At 36.8% G+C, this 19,407-nt stretch overlaps 1 protein-coding gene across 1 annotated transcript in view; it reads left to right on the top strand.

The window, feature by feature from the left end:
* Positions 1 to 448: 448 nt before the first annotated feature.
* Positions 449 to 19,407, top strand: part of CTNND2 (catenin delta 2) — a 522,107-nt gene continuing 503,148 nt past the window's right edge. Inside the window, exon 1 of the mRNA XM_041475907.1 lies at positions 449 to 577. Within this exon, the coding sequence (XP_041331841.1) occupies positions 449 to 577 (129 nt within the window). The remainder of the gene's footprint in view (positions 578 to 19,407) is intronic.

The raw sequence follows: 19,407 nt of genomic DNA, 5'->3' as shown, positions 1-19,407 counted from the left end.
TATGAAAGTTATCTAGGCTTAAAATATAATACATGTTCAATAAACATGTGTGTTAGCAAGTAAATAGTAGATAGCTTATATTTCTCTCATGTATCACTTGTTGGGTTTCTGTTTGCAAAGCATTTCATGATTCATTACTTTCATGATACTGTAACTTTATGCTGTAAGCTGCCACTGGAATACTATACAAAAATTCCAGCTGTAAATTATTTGAATCCTCCCAAATGTACTGATGGTAACTATTTCAGAGTAGGACTGAGAAATATTTTTTTTTTAATTCAGAAACTGTTTATGTTTTAAATTACTGTTGACAGTACAGAACAGAAGCATATTCTATAATTTTTTACCTTAAATGAATGTTACTATTCTTGTATTTATATGAGTCTGATATTTATCAGGTTTATGATAATAAATCCATTGTTTTATTTTTCCATGAACTGCAGAAACTATGCCTGTTCCAGACCAGCCCTCGTCTTCTGACAAGACAAGTTCCCTTAGTCCTGTGTTGAACACATCCAATGGTGATGGCTCTGAAACTGAGACAACCTCTGCCATTCTAGCTTCAGTCAAAGAACAGGTAGGCAAGTGATGTATCTGTAGGCTGGAAAACAATTGTATGATTTACTGGTTTGTTTTGTTTTTTTTTTTTTTACAAATGCTTCATAGCTGGTATCTGAATAATTTAGTTCAAAAATTCATATTCTAAAGAATGTTAACCATTTCTTCATGCCTTAGTATACTTCTGTAAGCTTTTCTACAGTAAATATAATTTTAATTGAATTGCTCATTGTATTCTCCGCTTTCACACTTTACTGTGTATGGTGGTTTTCTGATGGCTCTCCTTTTATTGTTGGCAGTCTGCATGTGAGTTACAGTATACTGGCATGTAAGAGTTACAGACAAATGAATTGTGGACAAGATGTGTTATTGTAGAATTCTTAAAAGATTAGTAAGAACCTTAGGATTTTAAAATTTATATACATGTTTTTGGGGGTTTTGTGTAAAACCTGATGTGAGATTATTTCAGGGCAAAACTGGCTATAGATAGAGACACTCAGTTTTGGATGATTAAAACAAAAATATTAGAAGTTTTCAAGGAAAAGGTCTTCAGTGTGATGGTCTGCTTGATGCTAATATGACAGGTTTGGACATTTTAATGTGAATTTTTGTGGGCTGAATGTCAGAGATTTTGCTTTCAATGCCTCTGTGTACTTTAGGAGATGGTTAATATTTCAGTTAATGCAAACAACTGGTCTCTGTCGCTACCTCCTTTGGTTTGACAGCATCAACCGGAATTCCAAGGAGAGACATTAAATCAGCTGCTTTTAGGCAGCTTTCTCCTTGCTGAAGGTATTTAAATTGGTTCTTCCGTTATCAAGTACTGATCTTTCCTTGCCAAAAGACATTCACTGGCTTTTTATTTAAATTAATGCATGAATTCAGCTTATGATATCTCTCAGCACTGGAGTAATAGCTCTTGAGTCTTAGAGATTTTATAAAAATTATAACATTGCTCTTTCTTGGTTTTTTTAGTGTATGCCAATTCTCTCTTTTGGGTGGTAGAGGTTAGTCATATTTTCTGTTCTGAAAAGAGAAGTGCAAAAAATGAAATGTTATAATGTGGAGTTTTGTCTTGAGATTTATGGCACATCATTGGAATTGAAAATTGCCTATGGTTTAGATGTTTGTATTCTCTTCCATGTCAATGATATTTCTTGGGTGTGTACCAGTGTTTCAGCCTGTGTCACTGCATTATTTTGTAGAAAAATACCTGCCTTACTTTCTGACCCTTTGATAGTGAAAAAGTGTATAGGGGGATTACAGGGGGATTACATATATCTGTGTGTTGGAATGTGAATCACAGTATGGAATAGTGACAAGAACTTCTCTGTTGTTTGGTGTTGTGATTTTCACTAGTTTATACCTGGTTATGTTTTACACAAATGAACCTCCCACCCGTATAAATCAATTGAGTACCAGAGGAAATTGCTGCTGAATCCACTAGATGAAAAGGATTTCAAGTGGTAATATATTAGCAAAGTTATTTCTGATTCCTGTGAATCACAGCAGAAAGGAGACTGTAATAAAGTAGTTGTGCATTCACTTATCACCAAGAACAGCCTAGCTAGCTAACCTAAGGTACTGCTGACTAAAAAGATAATGTCTTGAACTAGTCACACCTATCTTGAAGCTGGAAGACTGTACTAAGCTCAAAAACAAGCCATAATAATAATACTAACAACAACAACAATAATAATAATAATAATAACAATAATAAAACACACCCCCCAACAACCAAACCTGCTTTCGGCCTTTTTCCCCATAAGATTTTGTGTTTTGACACACTTCCATTATTTAATATTCTGTTGGAAAAATTCTAGTAATGCCACAATCCTAGTCTTCAGACAGATGAAATACATTGCACTGATTCTCCATTATTGGAGTAAATAAAGTTAAGTTTCTAACTGACTATTCAAAGCCACCTGCTTTTTAGAAGAAGGAGTTACTTTACTGTCTGGTATGTGATTTTGTTCTGCTTGCTCTTTGACTGTAGCCAAAAATATAACTAGAGTTAAACAGATACAATTATTCAAAAGTACTGTCAATATATCCTAATTAGGATGGTTTTCAACTAATCAAGTATATGACATTTTCTTTTTCTCTGCTGATGCTTACCTTTAAAAGGTTTCCTTGCATTTTTTCTCTTGGAACATTTGGGGTAACTTCATGTGTTACTTCTCATAAAATAAATAGAACATTGTCACTGACTGATGGCAATATAATTAAATGTGGTATCTATGATGCGGAAAAAAGTAAAAGGTGTTTGCAATCTTTGAAGAGGGCAAGATACAAGAAAGGCATAGAGAAGTGGTAATAAATGTGTTTGTTTGTTTTACTTGAATCTCCTACATGAAACTTAAGTGATGTATTCAGAAAATTTAAAGTTTTGCTGTGCTTAGTTTGAAAAACACGTATCCCTGTGCTGTCACATTTTGAGGAACTGATTTATTTGGTCTAAAAAGTTTATTGGGGCAAAAAATTGTGCTTGATATGTCAAATGTAAAGTGACACACATGATTGTCATGACTTGATAAGAAGATTTCGCCACGTGCTTTTCAAGCTGAGGGTATCTGTCAAAAGAGAAATTTTGCTGTTGAGAAGTTAGGTTGAGTTTGGAAAATGCAAATGCAAAACTCCTTGCTTTGAAATACAGGCCATTTCATTTGTGCTTTACCTCTGGACTAGTGTGGTCATTCACGTTTGGGTTTCAGACTTCAGAGATGCTATTCAGAACTGATAGATATGGAACTTGAATCCATTCTTTATCCCTTGCTGTGAACTTTCTTAACATTAGACAGCACTGCTGGAGGCAAGGTCAGAATCATTCACCATGTGTCTAAGAAACCATGAGATGCCAGGGAAGTGACCTATGGCTTAGCTGTTTTTGAGAAGTCCTTATGAAGAGAAATAGTAAATAACGTCTGTGAAAATGGAAGTTGTTGTTTTGGGAGTTTTTTGTGTGGTTTTTATTTGTTTGTAGTTTTTAGACAGTATCAAGTTGTTTAAAGAGAAACCAACCAATAAAGACATAATTTCAGTTTTCCATGAAATGTATGAAGAAGGAGTCTTTTTCTTATATATACTGGGAAACACCTTTGGCCTAATGCTTCATAGGTTTTAGAAAACATAAGGCCATTTCTTTTTTGCATTTTGTCATCTGGTTTTGTATCTGTAAATTTGGGAAAACTTCTGCAACAAAAAAGTGAGATATCAGGACTCTTAATTAGTGAGAATATATGTGATAGGTGCAACTATTTCTGCAAAGAGTATGATGTGCTTCTGACTGGGAATTTCCATCTGCAAAAGAGACTTCTGAGCTCACTTGTTAAAAAAAATCCTGGGAAGGGAGCTATTGTTGATGCTCTTTTGAAGGTGGAAATAGCTGCTAGGGAGCCTTTTGAGTAAATATGTAATGAAGCTGATGCTTTTCCTGGAAGTCTCCAGGCATATGTGGTTCACAGTACTTGATTCTTGGCATACAAAAAATTGCTCCCTTGGAAGCTGAACAGGATTGTAGTGACCTAGCAGAGGCTTGTTTTGGCAGATTTATTTTTATAGGAACATTTGGAAAACATGAGATAAATTAATATCCTAGGAGTAAGAGCCATCTTGAAGTAGGGACAGCTATTTTCAACTCAGAAATAGTATCATGCGTATTTTTATTTTCTTTGTGTCTCTAGATTCCTTTAGCATCTTAGTAGAAGGCTGTTTCAGAGAACAGCTTTCACTTTCACAAAACTTATGCAGAACAAGTTGTGCCAATGTTAATATTTCTTTTGACTCTTTTATACGTACCTATTTTGAATAAAGGTACTTGTTTCCAGTTGCACCCTTTCAAGAAAAACATTTCAACTAATCATTTTGAAATATTTCTCACACAGTTCAAATAAGTTCAAATAAGTATTGATTGATATGTTCTTTAAATCATATTGCTGATTCCCAAGAATACAGAAGTTTGGCTTTTACGGTTGCTGGTGGATTTTGGTTTGGGTTTGGGTTTTTTGGGTTGGTGTTTCTTTTTGGTTTTTTTTTGGTTTTTTTTTTGGTTTTTTTTGTCTTTGTAAGATGTATTTTGTTCCTAAAATGGCTTATGTTGCTTTCAATATATACTATGTTTTCCCACTAAAAAGCTATTTGTTTGCCAAGTAATTATGATTTGAAACTATATTAAAATCACATACAGGGCAACAATTACTAAGTGTTATTATTCATGTCAGTATTAAATAAGGGCAATATATGTGACTTAGTTAAACTTTTACATTAGGTGTTAGTACACTTTGGAAACATGGTTATGTGTGCCATGCACATCTTATATAGGTACGTGTAAATAAAACTGCAGTAATTTTTTTTTTCTTTGCTCTGCCAGGTTGTGTTTCTTGTGTCTTTATATCATGATTGAAGTTTTAGTAAAAAAATCACATATGTAGATGGATGTTTCAATTCAGGCTATTTTTTTTTAAGTTCTTAAGTCCAGAAGAGATGTAAAATCATCTAGTCTGACCAGGTCATAATATTTTATATAGTCATCCAAGTTTTGGGCCCCCAAATCTGATTACAGAATGACATATGCACTGTTTTCCCTAATATAATGCATGCCATATTGTAACATGTAATATTCACCAAATAAAACTCCATTCTTATCTTTTGAGTACCAGTAATTACTCTAGTGGTACAAAGTGTTCAGCAGGTTTTCTAAATAGGTTCAATTATGATATATTCATGTCTTGCTTCCCTTCAAACAGCGGGCTCTGTTTCTGCCTTTAAAAGTTCTAGCAACTCTATTTCAAGCCAGTGCTAATTATATTCGATCAATAGATATTTCTTTCATAATTTCCCTTAAGTAGCATGTCAATATATTAATTTCCTTAGTTATAGAAGTCTCTTGTTTCCCGTTGTGTTTTAAAATATTCCAGAGAGATATTCCTCTTCTATTTTCATTAATATATTGATTTAAGACAAGAACTGGACCCCGCTGTATGATATGCTCTAGAATAGCACAGGTCTGTACAGTGTATACCATGCTTCTAAGTTGCTGAATGGACCAACACATTATTGAAATACGAAGCTTTGGAGTACAGCTGGTGCTTCCCAGATTCAACTTCAGGTTGGTGGGAATTGCTTTTGAGATGTACAACTCCACTACTGGAAATGGCAAGGTGAGTGGAGAAGTTTTGAAGAACACCATCACATTGTCTGTTGAAGAAGGAAATTGTGGAGGGGGCTCACAGCTGGTCTGTGAGTCAGAAAGAGTTAGTTGAAGAAGAGAAGCTGATAAGAGTCGCCTTTTCCCCTGAAAGGAGTTCTGACAAGGCCATCGGTGTGGAAAGGAGAAGAAGAAGAGATAAACAAAGGGCCTGCCATTAGATTTTGGCAGAAAACAGCAGTGGAGACTGTCTTACACCAATGAACATTATGTTGATTTATTGTGGCCAATGAATGAGCATAAACTTTGTGAGAAGGTATAAAAGACAGCATGCTGCAAAAATAAGAGGGAGAAGCCTTCTCAAATACATGGTGTTGTTCTGTTTGTTACAACTGTGTCAAAACGACAGAAAATCATGTAATATAGCCTGCCCCACAAGACTCTCAGGCTCTTAATTTAGTCTGGGACTGCTTTCACACAGCTCTTTGGAGCAACCATGAGTGTATTTGTGTTGTTTTTCTCAGGAAACAGAAGTTAACAGGACTGGAGAACTCAACAAGCAACAGTTATTGTGATCAGAACCCTGTAGCTCTTACATTGTGTAAGAGGGCAAAGTAACTATAGGAGGTGTGTGTGAAGAAACCAAAAATTGCTTCACTGATAAAAGATTGCAATGATAATCCAAAACATTTTTGGGATAGTTTGAAATGATCTGGAAGTGGAAAGGTTTCTGTGGAGATTTAGTGTGATCGAAGAGTATCGAGGCAATATATCTTCCCAGCAAAACCATCTTTGAAGAGGGAAGAAAATGCTAATTATCAGAATAAAATTAGAGTTATACATGATACTATTTTGACTTGAAATAATGTTGAAAAATTAATATTTCAAAGCTAGGAATTTCAGAGAAGCTGGATAGAAAGCCACTTAGCCACAGCTCAGTCTAATGCTAATTTAAAGCATTAATAAAGGCCATCACAAAGAAAGGCAAAGTATCCTTTCTTATCAGGCAGCCAGTATATGAACATGCTTTTGGTAATCCAAAAGCATTTCTGCCTTAGCTTATTTTTTTGCCAGAAGTGCAATAATTTCAAACTTAGAATAAAGATACACTATGAAAGTAATAATATTGATCTCAATGCCAACATAATTTAAACTTTAGTATATTACATTTTTAATACTTTAACATATTACATTTATAACTTTTTAAGATCATTGATTGCTTTCTCTCTGGTGTCATTCATTAGGGCTTCTTTAAACATAAAATATATACCTAAACCTGACTTTTTAACCAGTGTAGTGGAAGAGAGTCTTTATTTCACCTCAAAGTCACTTGAGAGGCAGATCTGAGCTTAAAATACATGAAGCAAGTCAAGTTGTGCCTTTTCCTGTTCTGACTCATCTCACTCGGTTGTACTGGCAAACAGGTACTCCTGCAGCCACGTGGGGAATGCTGCTGGGGAGCTGAGTGGGTTGCAAATATGAGAAAATGAGATGGCAGCTTTGGGTTATTGGGGGTCGAGTGTGTTGTTTTCCCTTTTGGTGAAGGGCAGTTGGGTCAATGTGTCAGCTCGTTTGCAAGTATTGAGCTTTTTTAGCATGACTGCTGTAAACATATACTTCAGGCCATGAGTTTAATCAACTTTGCTGTAATATTTGGAATTATTCATATTCATTCCATTATATTATTCATTCCAACATAATAGGCCTATATAATTGTTCAGGGGGGCAGAAGTTTTGGGTGTGTCTCCCAAAAATCTACCCCACTTCTTTCTCTAAAAGCAAATTACAGTCTTTATGAGAATTAGCTATTTAAACTGTTTGCATCATTTTTCTCTTTCTACACTAGAATTAGGCAATATCCATCAGCAGTAATTTTCATTTGCATAGAGAATATTTGAGGTTTGAGTTCCATGGCTTTCAAAACCATCATACCTCTTCTACATGCTTTTAAAAGGCAAAACTCTGAAGGCTTCAGTTAGTCATTGCTTTTATTTTTTCTGTCTTCTTGGGAAATGAAAAAAACTACTAAAAAGCACTTTCCAGATTCCACAGTGACCCATTTCCTTTAAGTTGTCTTGCCAGTGTTTTTCATGTGGTTTGCTCTTAAAACTTAAATTTTAAATGGGATTTTTTTAGGAGATTTGATTTTTGTAACTATTTTAGCAATTTTTGTTCCTCTTATGTAATTTTGAAACTTCTATAGTGTTTCCCCATCTGTTTCTATGTGTTCTCTCACATGGTATTATTTTCTACTCCTGATGCATTTACTGCAAAATGAAACTATATCTTCATGTGGGTAGTTTAAATCTTTTGTATTTCTAGGTAAAACTACTTTAGGGGTAGGCTGAATTCTATTCATGTTATGTTTGATAGAATAAGCTACAATTTAGTTTATCCCCATACATGAAAACTAGAACGCAGGAAATGCTAAACTAAGTTTGAACTTAAGTCTACCCCAAAGTTAAGGTACTTTACTACCAAAATAACCTTAACCTAGGCTGTGAGTTACAGAGTTATTGTAAGAATAAACCAATTTAGAATAACGTAATAAATCTATTTCAACATGTGGAGCATGTACTTCTCTTTTTCCTCCTCTGAGGTGAAAATATGTTTGTCTCTAAAATTTCTGGTGAATTCTAGTTGCTTCTGATGAGGATCTTTCCAGTGTGAAGTGGTAAAAGGCCAGCAAAGGACATTATTCTTAAAAAAAATACTTGAAGATTCACAGTAAAGTTCTAGACACATTAGTTGCTCTATTCATAGTTCTTTTCCTCAGTGTTAACATTGCATTTTAGGTAAAACTTCACTCACTTTGTTTTGGAGGAAGGCTTTAGATGTATAACCTATAACATGCTTAATAGTGGAGCCAGACTTTTTGTGGGAGTTCCTTACTACTTTTTATGAAAGAGTTTTCTTTTTCTATGCAAAGAGCAAATCCAAGTCCTGAGGCCCAAAGACGTTTTCTCCTTTTTATTTTCTAAGAGGTTTCATTATATTTTTTTTAAGGGGTGGATATCAGATGACAGCAGCTTAAACTTTTTTCTGGTTGAGACCTTGTCATAGTGCAATACTTTTTGACCATGTTCCTTTAGATGCATGTACAGGATTCCTAATATATAGTAAAAAGTTTAAATAATTTCACATTATTTCAGTTACCGGGGATTTTGATTTGAAAGTGATACAATTCACTCAAATCACAATTGAGTTGGTGAAGTGCAGCAATTGCATCATGAAATTGATACAATATAAATGGAATTTAATTATTTAAAACAAGCTCAGCATCATGGTGCTGAGCATCTCCCAGTCCCCAGAAAGGAATGTGTGTTTTGAAGTCAGCTGAAGGCCTCAACTCTGTTCAGAAAGGAGTCACTTGTTTCATTAAGAGTTCCATATAAATCACATAAGGCTATCCAGCAAGCTTCCCAGTGGGGACTATATTCCTTCCTCCATCACCCTCTGAGTCCAGTAGCATGAGATGTCCTGCATGCCTAGAGCTCAAGGCTGGCAGCCACAGGGGAGTGAGGCAGGTCTCCCAGGAGGAGTGTCCCAGCTCAGCTCACTTGCCTGGAGTTTGCCTTTGCACTGGGACTTCATGAGTCACTCACTGTAGGAGGTATCACAGCAGACAAGGCATGAGGGCATGACTGGGCTCTGCAGAAAAGCATAAAACAATAATCTAAACACCTATTATAGTCTTATGAGTAAAAGATACACTTGATTAGAGTTATAGCATGGTAATTTATGAGCAGATCCAGTACATACAGAAGTTACATTACTTCAACCAGAAGCTAAAGCTAGCTAAAACTAATGTAACCCCTGAAATTAGTTTTGTTTTGCTCTGAGTCTACATTCCTTTCGTTCAGGGACAGGCTCTTAGGCAAACAGTCAAAATACTTTGCTAATACAGTCAGTTTGTCTAAAACAAAGGCACCCTTGGGTTTCCCTTGGCAGGAAGATGAGTCTGGCTTCCTTTTCAAGGTTTGTGATCAATCATGCCATTATTCTCCCCTGAGCCTTCAGGTCATGTAGGCTCTATTTATCTCTTCTGAGCATTCCTTCATTGTGGGTGTCTAAACTGTGAGTGTGTAGGGGACTGTATGGGGAGGGGGTCTTTGATCTGTTAAAGCTCTTTGGCCCATTATTTTACAATGCATGATTGGAAAACCTTGTTTTCTCCTGTGCAGAATTTACCTTTTTTGAGTAATAATGATTTGTGGCACCACATTTTTGTAAGCAGAAACCTGCCACTGGTTATCTACTCAACAGCACACAGAGTAAAACTTCTGTTTCTATTAGTATTCCCTCAGTTTCTTCAGTCTGGATTGTAACACAGCAGATAGCTGCTTGTAGTCTATTTCCTTAGTTGCTTCAAAATGTGAGCTGTACTTTTCAAATTTCATCTCTGTTCCTTTAGTTGCCACATTTGTTTTTCCTGGATTTCTCAAAAGGCATTATTCTTTACATTTTTCAGACAGTCCCATGTCTCATGCATTACTAGCTCCTGTCTATGTTGATCTTTCCTTGCTTGGGTTTCTAGTGCCCTTCAACATAATGATCTGAGTAATCTGGAATGACATTTTGCTGCTTAGTGTGGTATTCCATCACTCTAACCTGCAATTCATGTTGCACTGCTGTCCCATGGTCATGATTATCCATCTACCCCAACAGTAACACAGTGCAGTTATGTGCCTGACTGTATATAAGATTTAAATTGAGCCATTTCTATACCATTACCAGCCCCTTCGTCCAGGAAAAATTGTAGTTCGTGTTCACATAGCTAGGCAATTTTCAACAGATTTTTTCAGTGAAAAATGAAAAAAAAACCCTAAGCTCAGAATGGGAAAATTTTCCAACTTTATCTGTTCACTTCTACATATTTCATAATCTTCAGAGTCTTGATGTGAATAAGTAGGTTTAAGAATTGTACTGTATATTGTCTTGAAAGCAGTAAATATTTTGTTCACCCCCTGTCTGATTCCAGCAGAGTAACACATCTTGGTAAAATTCTGCTTATATTTTAGTGTATTGTTATTTTCTGAAGTAGCTCAGTGCTTTAGGTTTTACAGCTGGTACTCCTGGAAAATATTGTTTTCATGTTTCAAAGTAGTTGCAGATTTTTTTTCCTCCTTTTTAATTTTTTCTATGCATAGTTAGATCTGTCTTTGTTCAGCTCATTGTCAATCTAGGTCATTATTTGAAGCTTTTGTTGACAGACCTCTTGAGGGTAAGTACATCTGATGCTATAAATAGGGCTGATTCTTCTTAATAAGTCAGCAGATTCACTTGGAATTTCTCGGCTTTGTAGTAGGTTTGATGCAATGGAAGATCTACTGCATTCTTCTGTCATCCAGTAACATAATCATGTTTAATTAATTAATAACTTCAATACTGTGACATTTAGTAATTTTGAATTAATACAGGATTACTAATTTTGTTTAGAAGGATGAAATGGACTCCTTAAATTATCTCTTTTTAAATTATGTTTTTTAAAACTTCTATTTTTTATTTCACAAAGCAGTGCTTACACAAGAAAACCTGTTCCAACACATTTTATGCTGTTCTGTTTGTTCCAGATCCTAGAAAATAGAGGGTATTATTTCTCTTACTTATGTTTTCAGTAGCCTGTACTGTGAAAATAAATGATTCTTTGCATTAGGTTTTTGTTTGTTAGTTTAGCACAAATTGTGTCAGGGACCAACCAAACAGTACTCATTCTTGGCACAAAATAAGGTGACTGCATGGTACAGCTCCAAGATGCTGTTCTGCTGCATAAAAATGTTCAGGAATGTTAAAACTTGGAATAGGTTGTGTTTTCTGTATGTCTACAATCACAGGAATGGAGTTAGGAGCAGCTCCATGCACCTCATGTGCATGGGCACCATTCTGAAAACTTTGACCACTGTACGTGGTGCTGGAGCTTTGAAAATCCAAAAATTACGTCATTTTCACATTCTGTACTAGTCCTTAAAGGCTTATATAAACAATGAATAAATTCTTGAGATTAAATTAGCAATGTATTTTCATCCTATGGGCACAACAAATGTATTATGGAGCCAGGTACAACATGGGATTTGACAAAGTGCTCCCCACAGCTGAAAGGCAGCACCAGCATCCTGGAGCTTTGTCACACTGAGGCTGCATGAGGGATTGAACAGTTGAAACCTGAACAGCTGTCCATGATAAATCTGATAGCCACTAAAACTGAGTTTTGAACCAGTGCCTATTGGCTGATTCTGAATTTGCATTGCTGCTGGTGCTGTGCTTTACCTGCCAGATTCACTGTCAGACACAGAAATATAAATTAATGGATAGCATATGCCACAGTGATGCCTATCTAAATGCAGAAGAGCTAAGTTAATAACTTAAATTACTTATTTATTTAGTAATACATCAATATTTAAAGGCTGATGAGAAGTCCACTAAGTGCTTTCCATTTAGTTTTAGAAAGTGAACTACAGCTTATTCCACAATTTCTTAAAAACAAGTCAAAAAGTACTCTCTGCACAAGTGGTGTGTCAGTGATATGCAGCTGTATTTCCATATTTAGCATGAGAAATTGTCCAATACTTAGAGTCTTTGCTAGGTTGTTTTTGTCTGAGAGAGAGAACCTTTACACTGTCACTAGTTTTAGTGCACTTTGGTTTGCAAAGGCCGTACTTAATTGTGTTTCCTTTATGCATTGGGAATGAAAGGATTTAAAGAAATCTGTCTGGTTGTCGTAAGTTTAGTCAGAACAGAAACAAGTGTGTTGCCTCCTCTCTTCTTCTTTTCTACAGTGAGATTCATGTGAAGCTTATTCTTCTCAGTTTCCCCCACCATATAAGAAGTTTTGCTTCTTATTTTCTTGCACTGACAATTTTGTCTACTCCCTCTCAATCTGTGGTCGTGCAAAGAGCTGCCTTATGGCTTCTTACACGAAATTTGAATGGTACATAGAGTCCCTTGATTTTTTGGTTGTTGTTGCTTTTTATTTAATAAGGTAAACTGTGAGTCTGTAGCCATAATGCAAGATTTATAGGTATAATTAACAACTTTTATGAGGCCAGCTGCACCCTTTACTGTGGTCTAACTTATGCACCGCAATATTTACATTTTTTTTGAATACAGTCAGTGGTTCCTTTTAGTGTAGCAGTGCACAGGTATGCATACAGAGAAGTAGTTTTTTTAAAAAAGAATATTAATTTGTGACTGTTCTGTTCAGTATTGTAGATATTTGTGAAGATTTCCACATTGTGAAACTTAAGTTTGATTTTTTTTTTAAATTTACTTCTTTGATCCATAATCTGCATTAATAATCTTCATTACTTGGAAATGGAAAAATAGGCAGAGAGGTTGTTTAAGCTCTCATCAATTATTGTAGTGAGACATGAATGGACAGACTAAAGAAAAGTGAAAATCTTCAAGTTAACGTTGAAAAGGAATGTATTAACATTGGCAAAGATGCACAAACTACTCAAATTAAAATAATTCTGATTTTAATTTGAATATTCTTGATATAGACCTTCCTATTTGGGTGTGCTTATTTTTAGGATTTGTTTTCCATATATGTACTTGAAAGAGTCATCAAATGGTGGCATCAGGGTGTCCTTGCAGTTGTGGTCTAATATTGCCTTTTTTCCCTGGAGTTCAAGATTAATTGGTTTAGATAAAAAATTGCCATGCAAATTTTAAAATGTTTCTATTCATTACTAAAATGCACAATATGGGAAAGATTACTTCAATTCCATTCACTTTAATAGGTAAATTATAAAGGTTATCACTAGCTGTATGCTTTTCCTTCCCCCCACCCCTCCAATGTCAGACTAGTTGATTCATAGCAAGAAAAACTCATTTATTTTCATTTCTTTTTCTGCAATGATCCTTGAGACTTCTAAGAAATTTTTCACCTCCATTACCTACTGGATAGAAGTTTCTATGTGTGATGCCTTATGTCACTGAAGAAAAAGCCTATACCATTCCAGAATTTGTTCCTACCATTATTATGATCTTTAAGTTGAATTCAAGTTTGCTGTAGTGCTAGTGCTTCATACAATGCCTTTAATTTCTCCTTCATTATTTCTGACGGAAGGAAATTGAAACTAGAAAGGCCAAAGCCTACCTGGAGCTGAATGTGAATGCATAGAATAATGAGAAAGGATTCTTTAGATATTTTCCAGAGGGAACTCAGGAAATTTGCAGGTCCGTGTTTGAATGTTGGAGGTAATCTAATGGTGGACATAGAAACACAGAGAGACCAGAATTTTTCTTTGTTTTTTCAGTTGTTTCCAGACAAGAGACAGAGACCATGACGGAGACACAGGTTCAGGACTGTTTAGCAGAAAATGAATGTATTCAGCTTCTTGGGGATCTATGCCAAGACTGACAAGAGCTCATTTAAGTAATAGTACGGCAAGGCAGCTGTCATCCAAGAGGAAACATGGTCAGTGAGGAAAGTCCTGAGAATTAGGAGACTAATCTTACAGCGGCCTTTACAAAAGTAAGGAGAATGGTACTGGTATACACAGGCTGTGTCAGGTCAGTGTTGGTCTCCAGGAGGACCATGGAGATCATCATGCTCTTGTTTCTAGACATGAGAATGGCAAGTGTGCCTAAAAAGAGTCAGAACAGATTTCTGCAGTGCACTCAGTGTTTTATTTGACTGTGAATGAGGGGAGCACATGTGGTGTAGTGTAAACTGTAACTTTATTAAGGCTTCTGATTCCTTCTCCCACACTGTTCTCAGTAGTAAGCTGAGGAAGCATGGGCTGGGTGTTGAGTGGGCTGAAAATTGGCTGGACTACTGTACTGAAAGAGTAGTAATCAATATTATCAACTAACCAATTGACCAACTATCAGACAGTAAGAAGTGAAAATACCTCAAGGGTTGATTCTGGCACTCCTGCTACTCAATTCTGCAGTGACTTGGATGACAGAACTGAACAGAATGCACCCTCAGCAAATTTATGAATGATACTAAATTAGGGTGATGCTTGGAAAGCCAGATTGAGCTTCAGTCTTAAATCATTCTGAGACCTTGAATGAACTGAGGACTTAGCCAATAGGAAACCCGTGTATTTAAAAAAGAACAGATTGAAATTCTGCATCTGAGGTAGAACAACATCATGGCTGGGAAGCACCTGTCTGAGTCACAGCCCTGCTGAAAAGGACCTGTAATAGCCTGTAATCATTAAGAATGTCAAGCTGAATGGGAGCCAGCACTGCAGACAAAACTCTCTGTGTTCTGAGCTGCATTAGAAGGAAGGAGGAACATGACTGGCAGACTGAAGGAAATTGCTGCCATCCCTACAATGGAGGTGCTTCTTGCACAACAGTATGTTGTTTTGGTAACCCCCAATACGGAGAGGATGTTGAGGAATCTTGAGTCCAAGATATTAAACTGGTTGGAGGCATAGACAGCATGATGTAATAGGAGCGGTTAAGGAGCTGTGATTTTCAGGGAGCTGGGCCAGGTGAAGCAGAGGCTAAGGGTGTGAGTTTAGGTTAGCTCACAGTATCATCAAAAAGAGGGACAAAGATGATGGCACCAGAATTTTTTCAGTAATGGTGTAAATTTAGCAGGGGGCAATACCATAAATTACAGCTTGGGGTGTTCAGACTGGAATATTTTCTTCATGAAGAGGTTACTGTAATAATGGAAAAGGTGACTAGAAAGGCTGTGAGTTTGATCTTTTCCAGTCAACTACATAAATCCTGATCTGGTGTTGGAAATGATCATATTTTTAGTGGGAGGTGAGACTAAGTGACTTCCAGCCTAAACTTCTGTGATTCTATATTGATTCTTTGATAATGTACAATTTTACTGTGTTGCAGTTCAATTTGGGATGGGGGCACCCCGTGGATGTCCCCGGAGGGCCCCCTAAGCTGTGAGTTGGCTGGCAGCAGCAGGCAGGCAAGGAGACTCCACATGGCTTCTGAGGATGCTAGTTAGATGAGGGTTTATTTGGGGTCCCATCCCCGGGAACAGCATGGTGGTTACTGAGGGGGAAGGGGGGAAGGGGGAAGGAGGGGGAGCCTAGGGGGGGAAGGTGCGTGGCTCAGGCAAAGCTGAAGACTGCATCTTGGTGGTCTGGTGGCTCCCCCGCAGGAACTGCTGGGCTTGGGTTCCTTCTTTTGTCACTGCTGTGGTCCAGGGCGGTGGCGGGCCAGGGCCTCTCCGCGGTGGTGGAGCGGCCACCCAGGGCCGCGGCTGCGGCCCCGCGCGGCCACCCCACGGTGCCGAAGGCGGCGGGGAAGCAGTGTTCTGCAGGGTTCTGCGCTGTGCTGCAGGTCCATTTTCGTCTCAGGGCTGTCGGTGCTCTTGCCGGGCGTTGGGCGCCATTTGTTGCAGTTTGATTTGGGGTCGGGGGGACACACCCCATGATTTAAATATTTTTTATGTAGACCATGGAAAATAAAATGTGAGGAAGGGCAGTGTAGCTTAACATTTCCCCCATTGTGATTGCTTAACATTTAATGCTTTAAAAATAGGATAGAAACTGAGGATAGCTTATTATTGAAGTATAATCTCAATACTTTTCACTGTTTATATTAAGTGGCAAGAAATGAATTAGATCAACCAATAGAACTGGTGGATAAAGAGGAAAATTGGCTAACACAGAGTGGAATACTGGAAAATTTTGATAATATTTAGGGGTTTTTTTCAACCGTGGAGATGTCACCTATCTTTTTAGATAGGTTTTAGGCACTAAGTTATTAATTCTCAAACTGTACCAGAACTTAGTATTTGCAAGAAATAAACATGTGGAAATAAATAAACAGTGTTTTCTTGGTGTTATATTACAAAAGTGTAAAGGTAGCCTCACATTTAGATTTGATATCCTTTCTGTCAAACTTTGTATGACTGATCCAGTCTTTTCACAATGCCTTAGCTTTTTATTTATTTTTGGTTTTATTTTATTTGGAAAAGTAGCATTTACCTTTTCTTTTTTTTCAGACAGCATGCGTGTATATATACAAGAAGAAAGACAGCATAGGTCCCTTAAGGGAGATAGGGCACTTTTCTCTCTGTTGCTTATGTCAGGTTGAATATGTGGAGAAGAGCAAAACAGGTATGAAAACGATGTTACACACTTTAATATGGCAAAGATTCCTATCTCAGGAGGGCTGAACCTTCTCTTCAGAGGATTCAGAGCTAATTCATAGAGACTTTGGATCTCCCCATGTGACTTAGACCTCAGGTCACAGAAAATAAGTCCAGGCAAGTCAGTTAGGCCTTCAGCAGGAAAATTAATCACCTCATAGGCTGTGTGTGGCATATAAATAATTAGGCTGGAAACCAGAGCAAGATATTGCTAATAAAAGGAAACTGAGTGATTTCATGTGGCTGCAATAAACTGTCTGTCTGTGACTGCATGATCTCAGTGGCACAGAGAACAGTCAACACTTTTTGAATGCATGATCAGTTCTACAGGAGACTATTCTTTGTGTTAATCCTCAGATTCAGCAAGGTATTTCCTGGTGTTTGTTCGGCTCTCCCTGGAGCTGAGGGAGAAATACAATGTAATTGTTGTAACGATGGATTTTAGGATATAGTATGTTGATTGTTATCTTTCTAATACTGAACTGGTTGGCATGAAAATACATGACTGTTTCACATCAGACACAGTTCTTGTGAAGAAGTTCCAGTGTCAGCATGCCAGATGAGGATTTCAGGCAACAGAAGTGTGACTGTGGCCTATTTCTGCCTAATTTATCAGACTATTTATACAGTAGACATATAGCAATACCTGTTCCTGCCGTCCTTCCTTAAATCCTAAGAAACACTTGGTGCTTTAAAGAAAATCTGTACTTTAAGGGCTTTTGTGAGCATCTCGTAGTATACTGAGATGATATTCAACAGTGCTGGTTTACTTTTTATGCCACTCTTAATGAGTTTTGTTGTTCAATTCTGGGCTGTACCCTATAATCCAATGTATTTGAGCAGTGCCCAGAAGGGGGATGTAATAATAATAAAAATTTATGCAGAATCTGCTGCAGCTAATGTGCATTGTCTAATGTGCAAGCATTTTCTACAGCAGTCTGTTCACAGTTAAAGTTTACTTTCTCCAATTCCTTCTGTTGCATCACTATCAGTAAAACTGATGTTCTGCATTTTCATGTACTTGTAGAGCCTTATTGTCCACAGCAAGTTTCTGTGATTTTGGCCATTTGAAGTAATTTTGCTATAGTGTTCCTGATTATTGCATGAATCAAGATGCTTTCTGACTAAGAAAAGATACTGCCTAGCTTTCGATTACAAATGTCATCTGTGGTTGGGTTATTTTTCAGTAGGTTTTGCATTTCAGGTAGTTAACTTTAGCCCTAAGGAAGTTGTTCTGCAGCACAAGAATTCCTATGCAGTTATCATGTTCGTATCTCAATTTTTTTTCTTTAGTGTGACGTATTTTATTGAAAGAGGGACTTGCATAATGCATAAAAAGCTTACTTTTTCCATTAGCATTTTATTCCCAACACAGTAAAATTCTTTCCTATTGCTAGGACTTATGGATGCTGTCATGCATTTTTTGAATTGGAATAGCTTAATCTTCAGTATCTTTGACACTTCAGTAGTAAGTTAGGACAATCTCCAGGAGCATGTTTTTGTAAACAAGACTTTTTTATCTGCACACTTGTGTAATGGAGCAACATAAATAATACTGGTGTAGCTCTCTCTCAGTGGCTTGACAGACAGTCAGTATCTGGGAGGGCTAGTACTGTGTTTGTTAATATGCTGAGGAAGACCTGAGGTGGCTTTGTGTGATCAGAATTCCCCGTGGTTTTGAGTACTTGTAGTCTCAAAATGAAATAAATGAATTGCTTCTAGATCCCAGCATGTGTTGAATGGCTTACAGAGGCTTGATGCTCTACCTGTCTCTTCTTGACCTTTCATCTCTCCACAATTCCCTAGGTGCATGACTTTGTCTTGTTATGTTGCCATCTTCTGAATTCAATTCTCTGAACTTCACTTTCTTCATGCTCAAAAGTTGCCTTTGTTAGACCAAGCTGTGTTCAGTCTTCTGAGGTATGAAAGGTACTAAAGGTGTCCACCTACAGGTCTGCTAGAAAACAAAATGGTAGAAAAAGAAATTATACAAAAGGAGATCATAAATCACATCTATTTGTCTGAATATGGTAAATATGAAATTATCTTACTTCTTGGTCAGGAAAGAGTTACTCAGTTTTTCATGTGACCTCCCTCTCATACTCTTGCTGTACTTAGGCATCTGGGAAGTCCTTTCTCCTGTGCTGATGTAGCAGCATTCATAGGAATAGCTAGAAGTTAAATTTTCAAGCAATTTCTGTGTAAATATTGTAGTGAAAGGGGAATAATCCTGCAGATCCTTGAGCATAACTGTGCTCACCTGAACATCATAATACAGCTGGTGAGGTTGCTTGTATGAATTGTTTGCCAGTCAGAGGGCTTAGAGATTTGAGAAGAATCCTGATTTTAATTTTGAAGAGATGGCTTTGAAGACTGGTATTCAAATGATGTTTAAGTTAATTCTTGAAAATAAATCCTTACATGGAAGTACAGAAGCAATTTTAGCACATAAATTTCCAAATGGAAGTGATATAATATCCAATTACTATGACTTTTTACAGAAGCTTTTTTTTTTTTTTTTTCATTTTGGAACTTACTTTCCTGTTTTAAAAGGAAGCAGGATATATTTGCATAATTTTACACAAGTTTTAAATACATCAAATAACCTGTATATTAATATTTT

Source organism: Pyrgilauda ruficollis, unplaced genomic scaffold, assembly GCF_017590135.1.
Source record: "Pyrgilauda ruficollis isolate IOZ18807 unplaced genomic scaffold, ASM1759013v1 scaffold37, whole genome shotgun sequence".
Classification (NCBI taxonomy): Eukaryota; Metazoa; Chordata; class Aves; order Passeriformes; family Passeridae; genus Pyrgilauda; species Pyrgilauda ruficollis.
The sequence above is the reverse complement of the archived record's forward strand: the minus strand, read 5'-3'. Positions and strand labels throughout refer to the sequence as shown.